The 12,439-nt window shown below is 35.1% G+C and overlaps 2 protein-coding genes across 2 annotated transcripts; both read right to left on the reverse strand.

The window, feature by feature from the left end:
- Positions 1 to 9,219, reverse strand: LOC128212920 (HMG domain-containing protein 4-like). The gene is made up of 9 exons (XM_052918317.1): positions 8,168 to 9,219; positions 6,017 to 6,258; positions 3,759 to 4,797; positions 3,426 to 3,514; positions 2,895 to 2,994; positions 2,108 to 2,172; positions 1,475 to 1,702; positions 958 to 1,050; positions 1 to 740 (listed from the first exon to the last, which is right to left on the reverse strand). The coding sequence occupies exons 1-9, from the start codon at positions 8,241 to 8,243 to the stop codon at positions 573 to 575; spliced, it is 2,100 nt and encodes a 699-aa protein (XP_052774277.1). The 5' UTR covers positions 8,244 to 9,219; the 3' UTR covers positions 1 to 572.
- A 1,759-nt stretch (positions 9,220 to 10,978) lies between these two features.
- LOC128213887 (complement C1q tumor necrosis factor-related protein 3-like) lies at positions 10,979 to 12,222 on the reverse strand. Its single transcript, XM_052919968.1, has 2 exons — positions 12,018 to 12,222; positions 10,979 to 11,519 (listed from the first exon to the last, which is right to left on the reverse strand). Exons 1-2 carry the CDS (start codon positions 12,220 to 12,222, stop codon positions 11,023 to 11,025), a joined length of 702 nt encoding a protein of 233 aa, XP_052775928.1. The 3' UTR covers positions 10,979 to 11,022.
- Positions 12,223 to 12,439: the final 217 nt, after the last annotated feature.

Raw genomic sequence — 12,439 nt, forward strand, 5'->3', positions numbered from 1 at the left:
TTTTCTATTGGTTTATTTGCATTATAAAGTCAACATGTTCCATTGGAACAAAGAAAGAATAAAGACATGAAGTGTTTCATTATATACTTAACAAAATAGTTTTAACATAATCTGCTAATGAATTCATAAATAAAAATGTTTGATAAAAAGTACAGGTAAAAGCACTATTGCACTACTAGACTTGCAAAACCCATCCTAATAATGAGCAACAATTAACCAAAAGAAAACATGGTGTGATCTCTACGTTATCATAACACTTGGCCAGAGTTAGCGTTTAAGATTTATCTGACCACTTCTCCGAGAGTCCTTGAAGATAAAACATTTTGTTGCCAACACAATGTAGTTGTATACTAAAAAAAACCATAAACACACAATGTAGACAGATTGATGAAAATGTACAAAAAGATATATACAAATTTACATCGGAACATAATGACTATAGACCAAGCATGATGTATGCAATGTTGTTATATGATTTACATCCGTGCCCAAACTGATCATAACTACATTGACCGCAGAAATACTCAATTAACTGGGTGTATTCACTATACACAATATGAAGTCTGTGAACATCAGAGTCCAGGCATAATGTATGCAATGTTGTCTAGTGTTTTAAGGTGAGTCTCAGCTGGCAGTCCGTCAGTCTCAGGCAATACAGCTGTGAGGCACATAAGGGGAGCAACTGCACATAACATAGAGTCCAGTAACACGGATAAACTCCCCTGGACAGCTATCAGACCCTGCAAAGGTAAAATAGGATCTTTTAAAGAAAAGATAACACCTGTGACAGTATAGCAAAAAGGAAATATAACAAAGAATAAAACAAGGGTAATTACTTTATCAACATCAATGATTTATGGACATTGTTTTATGGTTGAAGGTCGAAAAGAAGAAGGATTCCAAGTCACTAGCAATGGTATTAAATGAGTGTGTGTTAAGAACAGCCTGTGTACCTACCCTGTGTTCCTGCAGCTTCATGCCGATGATGCTGAGTGATTCTCCCACTATCTTCAGGTGGGCTGCCACATCAACTGGCTCAATACCAAAACCCTAAAACATGACATAAAATTGTTTTAATTTAATCTGTTACAATAATTTAAAACATTGTACGGTAATAATTTGGACAAAAGCATAGAAACTAGATTCTATGGTAAATCCAACAGTTAACATCTTGCTATTTTTTTTATTAATTATGTTACAGTTTTTTGCAGTTATCACACAGAATAAAGCATGAAAAAGGCTTATCAGCTGGCAAACTCTGCTGCACTATCAACCAATTCTGAGCTTCATGTACCTTTCAAAAGGCCAATATATGGTTTTACAGGTACTCTTAATTTTGCAACCATAATAGATTACTAACACTGAGGACATATTTAAGCATATTTCACTGCAAGATAATCATTTGGGATATATTAAGATATTCCTGCCATGTTATGTATCTTTTTTTTTTATTAAATCTGATTTCATCACCAACCTTGACAGGAGAGTTAATATCATCAAGGACTGGTGTGCGGACCTGCTTGGCAGCCAGTAGAGCCTGAGCAAGGGCAGGGTTGGCTTTCTGGGACACAGCAGCTGCCTGTCGGGCTGTGAGCATCTTCCCAGCGGGAACCTTCCCGGTGGCACTAGCACTTTGTACTTTACCAGTAGTGATCAGCGTGGAGCCTTTCCCTGCAGCCTTCTTCGCCTTTCTTTTCCATACCTGCATAGAGAAGGGACTATAACATTGGCATGATAGTAGGATTGTCACCACTTAGTTCAGAAAGGCAATACCACTGTTAAAAAGCAAAAAGAGATTTATATACTTTTAAAGAAAATAAATACCAACATGCTCTGCACAGATTCCTGTCTTTACCAATACATTTTTAGAGAACATGAAGTCAAAGATTCTTTTGTCATGCTTCTCTCTACCCTACTACCTGATAGCAAAAAATCAACAAAAATGACATCCACTAATGGGCAATGAAGAACTTTTTTACACATTAACACAAAATATGTATCATAAAAATGTGTATAGAATGCTCAGAAAAAAAGAACAGAAATATCGGAAAAATGATGAGAGTGACTTAAGCAGCAAACAGCAATATAACAATTACGTTCTCATTACCAGTTTTTGTTTCTCTGAGAGATTTGACCACATCTCACCAAGGGTTTTGCTGATGGTTGAAAAGTCTGGAATGGAAATATTTACATAGAAAAACTCCATTAAATCATTAATAATGCAGAGATTGATGTTGAATAAAGAAATCAAAACATCTTACACACCAGTCGAGTCTGGTACGTGACAGACCAGCCCAATCTGGTTAAAACTGGTCAAATTTACATTCTCCAAAATGTATTTTTTGTCCATTAAAAGGTGACATTTACAATGCCTGTTAATACATGTATGTGAGCTTTATCAAAGGTTATCATATAATTGTACTTTAATTTAGTGTTATTGTAAAATAATAACAGATGAGGTCAGTTTTTTCAACAAAAAAAATTGAACTATATGTTTGTTGTCACAACTCAACAACGTCCTGTCCGCCACTGTCACAATAATAAAATAGGTGTGAGATGGTTTTTAAACTTCCAAATTTCATTGAAAAACATCCAATATTGATGGACAGTTTTAAATTCTAAATGGAAGCCCTTGTGCCATGCCTTCTCCTCATTGTGTGTATTTGTGTAGTTATTAAACTCCAAATAAATGACAACGTTACAACCCAGACAGGCAAAAAACCGAAGGGACAAGACACATGCACATACACAAGACCATCATTGTGACAACTTGTTAAGGCTCAACAAAAATCACAGTGATGACTCAAAATTTGACTCTATGATAAGTCTATTATTATATAATATTTCTATTTTTAGTTCCTTGACATAAAAGCAATGATGTTAAGTGTACCTACCCATTCCTGGGTTATCATAAACCAGGGCAGATCTGTTTGCACTGCACCACATCATGTAGGCCGTTGGCGCTCGCTTCTTTTTGTTTAACTGACTCACAATCTAGGAAAATACGGTTCATTATTAAAGGGCATTCATCACACATAAAAAATTACACATAATGCATTTTAAATATCTATATTGCTTTAAACAATTTACGTATATGTATTTGATTGGCTCAACACAGTTAAAAAAAGTTAAACAGCCTGCATAACTTGAGTTAAGCTATTTCATACAAAGATGATTTGGCACATAAATTTCTGATTAAACATATCTTTTTTTAATTATTGAACAACCTTTATTTGTATTGAAGTCTTTATGAGAGTAATTAGATTTGCAGTATATGTTTGTATTGATTTTTCTGTGCAATGGCCCAAGTTTAACACTTTTGCACCACAGCCACTGACAATGACACAAACACTATGAATATTGAACCTCCCTTCCTTACTTTTTTCATTTAAAAAGAATAAAATACATGGTAAACATGTACTTACAGAATCATATGGATCATCAAACTTGGCAGACTTTTTGGAAATGTTTTTCTTCTTGTCCCCACCAAGGTCCATCACAAGTTCAGAACCATCTGGTCATTAAATATGGAAGAATGCAACTTGAGTCCTAGTAAAATGAATTTCATCAATTCTTTTTTCTAATGTTGATTACTTTACTTTTAATTCTAAGCCATATTCATGTTTATTTTAATAAATCATTAATTCATGTTAAAAAAAGCATTTCATGAACATTATTTATAAAGCCTGCTATATGAGATTTCCTGCACTCTATGGAACTATTTGATACAGAAACTTTACGCATGGCCAATGTCTTACCAGCTGATGGAATGTCTCCAAGCTGCACCTTTCCCTTAGCTTTTGGGCTTTTCTTCTTGCCAACTTTTATAATTTTTGGTTTCTCCGTTTCCACTTCCTCCTCCGGAATCATCAAACCGTCCTCGTCATCATCTATGTCCATAAAGGAATCACTTCCAGCTCCACCTAGTTCAATCTCCGGCAGATCTATTCCAAATTCATCCTGCATCATTGTTTCACCCATGTCCAACTTTGCCTGCCCTCCTTTCACTTTACTCTTTTTACCCTTCTTAACTGAAGTCTCATTCTCTTGCTTCACCTCAAGTCCGATATTCATAGGTCCGACATGAATCACATTAGGTGAGGGGGCAGGTGGGGGCATAAAAGGAGATTCATCTTTCACTGCCACTTTCTTGCTCCCCTTTTTTCCTCTAGATGTATGTGCAACTGTCTCCAAATGAGCCAACTCACTATCCTCTTCCAAGTCTTCCTCAGCTGCTGCTTTCTTTATTGAAATAATCCTTGGCTGGATTTGAATGGTTCCTGGTCCAGGAGATTCCAGCGCTTGTTTTATTTTTGATGTGACCTTTGTTTCAGGTACACTGGCTGGGGTTTTTCCTTTCCCTTTTGCTTTTTTTGCTGAAGCAGGAGGCTTAGTATCAGTCATTGTGGTTAACTGTGAAATGTTTGCTGCAGAGACTGATGGTGCTGACTGTGTTGGGGAGCTAAGCAGCAGTTTGATGACACTGCCTTTGTTCCCTGGTGGTGTTTTAGATGAACCTGGTGAGGCCAACTTGGATGAGCCAGCTACAGGGGACTTCTGAGGAGTGAGCTGTGTGGGCATAGTTGGCATCACAACTGGCTCCACCTTCGGCATGGTGGGGATGTCTTTAATTTTAAGAACAGGAGTAGTGGCAATAGTCAATGGGCCTGTGATTACACCACTTAATGCTGCTGGAGATTTCACCTTCTTGACAATTTCCTTTTTGACTGTTGTACTTTTCTTTTCTGCTTCTTCAAACTCTTCCATCTCCAACACCTTTGCAGACTTCTTTCTTGGCTATATAGAAGATGTTCCATGATTTAAATAGAGTCATGTCCGAATCATGTTTTATTATTGAAATTTAACATGGTTCTCACTACATCAGAATTCGCAGTCAATAAACTTATGAATGAAACTTTTGCTTTTGGACTCAAACTTTTTTGAAAATTTCTTATGCATCAATGTAGAATGGCGGCCAGGCCTGGCATTTTTTTCTGAAAACAGACTTTGGGTCACACACTATTGAGATTTAACTTAAGTGAGAACCTGGTTAAATATACAAGTAGTTACCTTATACAGAAAGATGCAATGTACATGCAGACAGGAAAGTGAGAATAACTAAAATAATTGAATATTGAAACAAGTAAGAGTTTGTAAAAAACATTTATCATGATGTTCATACTGATAACAGTGACAGACACATAACTGAACTAAGACCCTAGGGGCTTAACTGACTAAATGATTGATACAATATTTACCGGTACATGTACTGAACAATATTTCAAATTAGTCACCTAACATTTTTCAGCAATTAATTTTTTTTATAAATACAGGTATTCAGTCCTATATGTATAAACTAAAGTATAAGTTGTGCCTGTGCATCATATTGCACATTTTTCTTGATAGTTGCGTTAGAATTACAAGAGATTTGGTAAACCCCTTAATCAATAGTTACTTAGAAAATTTAAGAATTTGAATAAAAATGATTCCAATAAAGACATTTTTTTCAAATAAAACATTTCAAGTATGATACAGATGGAATATGAACATCTCTTCAAGCATGTGCCACAGTTATGTAATTCCTTTTATTGTGGTTATTCTTGAAAATCTTTTTAACAGACTCTTGTTTTAATCTATGGCATTACAATAAGAACCCATGAGTTAAAACAGAATTGTATCTATTAAAGAGTTTTTGTTAAATTATTACAATACAGGTTTCATGATCATTTGTAAAAGGTTCATTGCTATTAATATTTTAAAGGTTTATTGTTATTTTCAATTGAAATGGAGGAAGTTAACAATGTTATTGAAATTGATGCCGCTTTTGTTCAAACTGCTCTGGTGTTTTTCAGAAAAAGATATGCATCTTATTCATGAACATAATTTTTTATTTAAGTAGGAAATATTTCAAATTTAAAGCAAATACTTAATGAGATGGACGCTTATCATACATGTATTTGGTACAGAAGAGGTATAACTCATTGACTTTGGTTAAGATACGCCAAACTGATCCTACCCTGTGAGCTCTCGATCCTTTACTGCCAGAGTCTTCAAACATTTCATCTCTTATATCCACCATGGATTCATCAGCAACTGGCACTTCTTCGAACGGTTCTGGCTTCACAACAGCTGGAGCAGGAATGGTCACTTTTGGAGTTTCTACTAATGTAGTTACTGGCACAACATCTGGTTTACCATCAATGTCAACCCTGTCATCAAACTTTGCTGGCTTCTTTCTCACCCTCCCTGACCTCGTCACTTTAACGAAAAACATTAAGGTGTCAACGATCTTATTACTTTAACAGCTAGTTTGGCAGTTAAAAATGAGATATTTTAAATAATTTAGACTCTCATTTACAAACATGAGACATAATAGGTAAACAGGCAAGAAAGTACCATAATGTAGTCACAATAATATATATTTTTCACAAACATGTACAATGTATTGTTTTTCATAAACTGTTGATCTTTTCAATATTTCTACTGCAAAGAGCACATCAGACATGACTCAAAATTCTCATGTACGGAAAGTTATAAAATGGGTTAAATTTTGAAAAGGGATTTTCATGTGTTTTGGACTGTTATAATTGTTGTTTAGCAGTCAGGTATTAGTAACTTTATCAACATAAAATTACAAAAAAAACTGGGTGCATGAAAATATACATTCAGAGTTTTTTCACCTTCAATAGCTAGGCTGAAATTGGGCTACTTCCCAATTTTAAAAAAAATGACAGAATGTCCCAATATGCTTCATAAAATTCCCAATATTATATACGATAATTGTTTGTTTCAGTGTAAAATCGTAATATATATTTCACAGAGTAAGCAACAAAAGCTATTTTTCATAAGTGGTGTATTTACTTTTGGTGTCCCTGTCAGAGGTGAAATACATTGCATTCTTACTGAATCAAACAAATTTTCTTTTTATTATGAGCCAAACATGGATAATTATTAAATTACACTTAATTATAGTTTTTCAAAAAAGCAAGTCAAATAGTCTCCGAACATTACATCTTTTAAGAAATAACTTCATTGAAATAGTGTCTGAGCTCTATGGATTTTAAAGTTTGAATTGGCATTGAAAGCTGCCTAAATTTTCATAAAAGTGAAAAATGTCAAAATGTTATTTCACTGTTATAAATAAATAATGTTTTTATTTCATTGTGTAAATCTCCATATAATTAACATCAAAACAGTATCCAGGATTTTTTAGGGGCAATTGGGAAAAACAAACTATACCGTGATATTGGGAGTTTTTGGCAAAATTGGGAATTTCTTCATAAATAATTACAAAGGATATAATATCTATAATAATACTACAATGAATAGTACTTAAAAACTGTTCAACATTTGTATTTGCAACATAATCTACACTGACTCAGTTAACACCCTACACCCTTTGTTTTGACCCTTTGAAATAATTGTTTGATCAACAAGTTCTGTGCTCAGGGATTGATGCACCTGACATTGCATGCAAATTCTTATAAATGCATCCAAATTGCTGATTGCTTAAAAAAATATCTTGATTGGCTAAATTTTGTCAGTCTTTTTCAGTTTTTTCTGATAGTATTTTGCATTGTTTGATATTTTCTAGAAGTGATCAAATTCAATATAAGATATCCTTAGGTAAAATTTATATCCCAGCTTTTCTTTTTTATTTGAAAAAATGTTTTGCAAGTCGAAAACTCTGATGGGCTACAAATTTATCTACATAACAGTGGAGTCATTGTGATAAACTACTATGCAGTTGTTAGCTATTTATGGAGGTCAACAAGAAAACTGACAAGGAAAGGCTACTAAGATATCTGCACCCATACATCCTGCTACGGTACCGGGACCCGGATATTATACTAGCATTGTTTGTCTCTGTGAATTAACGCTTGCGTGTAAGGAAATTAAGTTTATTGTAATATTTTCATTAGTGTTTTTTTTCTTTGTTTATTCAGAATTTTCGGAAATTCTGACTGGGAATTTTTATTGGGAAAAACCCTGGTAACAGGCGTACCATTTTTGTTGAACTCATCCTATGTGCATTCTTTTGTTTAGATACTACGTATAAACAGCAATATTGTGAAAACAAAGGCAATTTGTCATTTAACTTGTAAGTGAATTTAGTCAAATTACAGAAACAACAAACTACAAATAATTTCTCTTCTGAGTCTCTTACCCTCTTCCATCTTCATTTGTTTTGAACTTGGCGATGAAAACGATTCTTCAACATCACGTTTTCGTTTGGAGGACATTGCAATTGTTGAAAGTACTCAAAACCAAGCAAAAGTTTGAAATATTTTGTATTTTTATTTTTTGGATTTGAAAGGTTGCAGACAACACTCAACGCGCTACATGGTAACAGACAACACTATTACGGCACAATAATAATTTCAGTCTCCGACGCAGTACTCTCCCCTGTCAATCAATAACAAAATATTTTGTCCATTTCATCCTTCTTTTAATATTTGCACTTTGAATATTTTATTGAAAACATACTGTAAAAAATGATTGGTTGAACTAAAATTGAAAGTTATTTTTTTTAAGAATCCGTGCGTGCGTTGTCTCGTGAGCGGTTAGAGAGAGAGACTTGCTTCCTTTCCGTGCACTGACAAGTGTTTTAGCTTAATTTAAACATATTTATTTTTACAACGATTGTGAAACAAGTTATTACAACATTATATTATGACAAGTGTTTTACTTCACATTTCCCCGAGTTCGTGTTTTGTACTCCATTCAAAGGAGCGCGAGAACTCTATGCGCGTAAATGCGGTGATAAACAAGAATTCGTGCTGACGACTGACGACTATACATGTACCAATCATGTTTTATCATTAGAATATACATGTACCAATCATGTTTTATCATTAGAATATACATGTACCAATCATGTTTTATCATAAGAATATGTACATGTACCAATCATGTTTTATCAAGCACCGCGTTCATGGTAGGTGCTCTAAGTGTTGGATTTTACCGGGTTCTGAATGTGCGTATAGTCAAATATGTACGTAAATAAATTTCCGAAACTCACAAAAGTTTATAACTTAATGTTCTCAGTTTTCTGTCAGATATTCCTTTCTATATGCACTCATCCTTGACAATGTCACGTCACTGCAACCACAGGTGAACGGAGCCGGAACTCTTTTTAGTGGGAGACCTCCGCAGTACGGAAGTCGGTCAATATCTATTCATAGGTAATGTTTTCTCTGTTATGTCATACCGACTGAAAATAAAGTTCGATTTTTATTTGATTTGATAGCTTGAAATTATAACGTCACCCCTATTCTCACCAAAGCCTGACCGAATGTCTAAAATGGGATAATCCAATGCGTTCGAGGAACAATTAGGACGGAATTAAATTAATTAATACTAATTAATTGATCACCTATGTCAATTTGTAATTCGGTAGGGCATATTTTATATGCAGATATTTTTACAACCTTGATCTGTTTTTGTTTAGATTAGGTGTTCTTTGTCGTTCATGTTCATATCGACTTATTGCACAGACAGTTGACATTTGTAAAGCGAGGATTAAACAGAACGTAACAAACGTCACCACATGGTCCAAGCAGGCATCAGAAACAAACATCCAAACCTTGTCCAGTATCAGGGGGGAACACGCATTCCGCAATCTGAAACAGTTTAAGTGATGATTTTGAGTCTGAGCTGTAAGATGGCGGCGAAATGTTAAAAAGTGGGAAAACAGTGGGAACCTGATTTTGCCTGGTAAGTAGTATAAATTATTTATTTCAAAAATATCATAAGGAGCATTCGGCTCTACAATCACCGTCTATCTATCTATCTTCGACAATTCTGATGTTAACAAATGGGGGAAGTTCAACATTATTCAAATGTGGTATTTAAATTTCCTGACGCTTTCTTTGCTGTATAAAACCTCTCATGGTCAACTTGTTTTGGTTTAACCACCTAAAGGTGTGCTGATAACAGTTTACCACGTTTGGGCATCTGAGCTGCATGAAATTTGACAAGCACTTATAAATAAAAGCAAACTGTGTCAACAGTTTAAACCATTTAAAATTCAGTTCTGATGGAGGGGCGCATGTCAAAAGATTGTGCCCCTTATATAGTTACACCCCTCTTACTCCAATTCTTGAAGACGCCCCTGCATCTTGAAAGCATTTTCGATGCGAAACAAGAACTTCTTTAAGCGCCCTTGAAGCCATTTATTCATAGATACCAAACTGCCGTTATTTATTTTTATTCACAAAGTATTTGTTAATAACCAAACTTATAAAGAACACTTTCGTTATCTCATCTTTTGTACGTAATTACTACTAGAATCCAAATGTGTTTTCGTAGGATGTGTCCCACCACAAACCTATAAACCAGGACCGTGGTCCCACCTTTGGTAGCGACCACGGAATACCCTTTCTGTCATTAGTTTGACTGATGCATTAGATTTCACCAGGTCGTCCCGTTATGTGCCCCCTACCTCCATTACCTCTCTTACTGCAATTAAATCTTCTGGTGTAGTGCTGATTGAATGTACATGTACGAAAGCCTCAGCCCTTTTCATGATACCCGACGTCCGATGGATGGAATAAGAGTTTTAGCACGCTAAACCGCTCATTACTCATTCTGATGATCTTAATTGCGGAGAGATTGAAAGACATAGTTTATATCAGAATCAAACTTCGGCTGTCAATCCTATAATAATATGTTGTTGTTTCTCGAACTGGAAATGGGGCTTATATTTGGCACCATTCAAAATGTTAACATGTTTTTTTCCCACAAAAATCAAACATATAGAATCTTGGATTATAAGCGTTAGTAACTCTTTTAGCTATAAAACATCAATTTACGAACGTACATATGATAAAATGCGATCTGACCTTTTGTCAGCAGACTTATATCAATAATTTCCAGACACTTGCGCAAAAATTGGCTCATTCATATGCATAAACTAATAAAAACTGTCAATCTGTGAGAGTGCAGCTTTAAAGCCGAAGGAAACATAAACGAAGCGAAAGTTACTCTTGCAATGTAATTATTTAGGCCACATTATACATTTTATCCAACAATTCCATTTGTGAAGTGAGCTCTGATAAGATAGCCTGAAAACATCGACTGCCCGGCGTTCTGGTACGCTCCTTCAAGCGCATGTGGATTCGTCGGGTTCGTATGTCTAATGGACATGGTCTCGCCCTTCGTCATCGAGACGACAGCGGTTGCGGATCCGATGGCCCAGGTGTGTTGACCGCCGGTGTTTCCGTCAATATAGATAGAGGTCAATGGGGTGTTGCCTTGATGGAAGGCATAGTGCGTGTTAGTATCGTCGAACCCGCTTAACAACGTCATGGAAAATTCGTAGAGGCCGTCCAATGGTGCAGTAAATATGCCGGTCGTGTGGTCGTATCCGCCGACGGAGTTGGTTGAGTCAATATTGGTGATCACGTGATCAAAGATGACAACTTGCTGGTTGCCAATATGCCCCGTGGTGTCCCTGATGTAGGCGAAAAACGCGACCTCGGTCTCCTCCCAATCCTGACGCGTCACTCTGTTACGATCTTGAAAGAAATAATTTGCAAATTTCACGTTTTGTCAAAAAAATCTCTAAACAAATAAGTTAACTTATTGACGTTTTATTATCAAAACAAAGAAAAACATACATGATTTGTGCCAAGATAATTGATGACTACGTGGCCACAAATTATCCAGTTAAAAGGGCGCTCAATTATCGTTTTTTAGTTTTTGAAAGTGCACAAATTATATACTTTTTTCTTTTGATGATTAAAGTGAAATGAGTGAAACATATTAGTGCATTAAAATAATTAAAAAAACAATCAACCTATTGTGCCACTTTAAAGCCATATAATAGTGTTGCCATGAGCTACTGGACTTGTCCCCGGAGTTTCTTTTTGTTAAAGGACAAAAATATTATATTTTTGCCAAACTTCTGTTAGTGTGATAACATTCTTAATTTATCTTGAATTATTCCCTAAAAAATACTATACTATTAACTTATTCTTAATTTATCTTGAATTATTCCCTAAAAAATACTATACCATTAACTTCGTTTGTAAGTTCTACGATTTTCTGTTCCTGTTCGGTCAGCTTTTTTCTCATTTCGGCCATTTCTTTGTCATATCTCTCTTCCAGCTTCTTGGTGATTATTTCTTCCAATTCTGCAAGCAGTTCTCTGCTGGCGGGGTCACATTTAACACCGTAAAAACAGACCGATATGAAACAAACACAAATCAAACGCCACATTTTTGGTGACACGTTTATGCCCTAAGCACGATAGAATGAACAATAATTTGTAAATACGTTCAATATATATGTGAGCAAGATAAGAATGCTGTCGGTTATTATCATATTTCCTTATGTACATTTTACCGCATTTCTGCCAAAAAAGTCATGTACATGATCATCAACATAATCATCATCATCATCATATAATAATAATAATAATAATAATAATAATAAT

Source organism: Mya arenaria, chromosome 13 (assembly GCF_026914265.1).
Source record: "Mya arenaria isolate MELC-2E11 chromosome 13, ASM2691426v1".
Lineage (NCBI taxonomy): Eukaryota > Metazoa > Mollusca > Bivalvia > Myida > Myidae > Mya > Mya arenaria.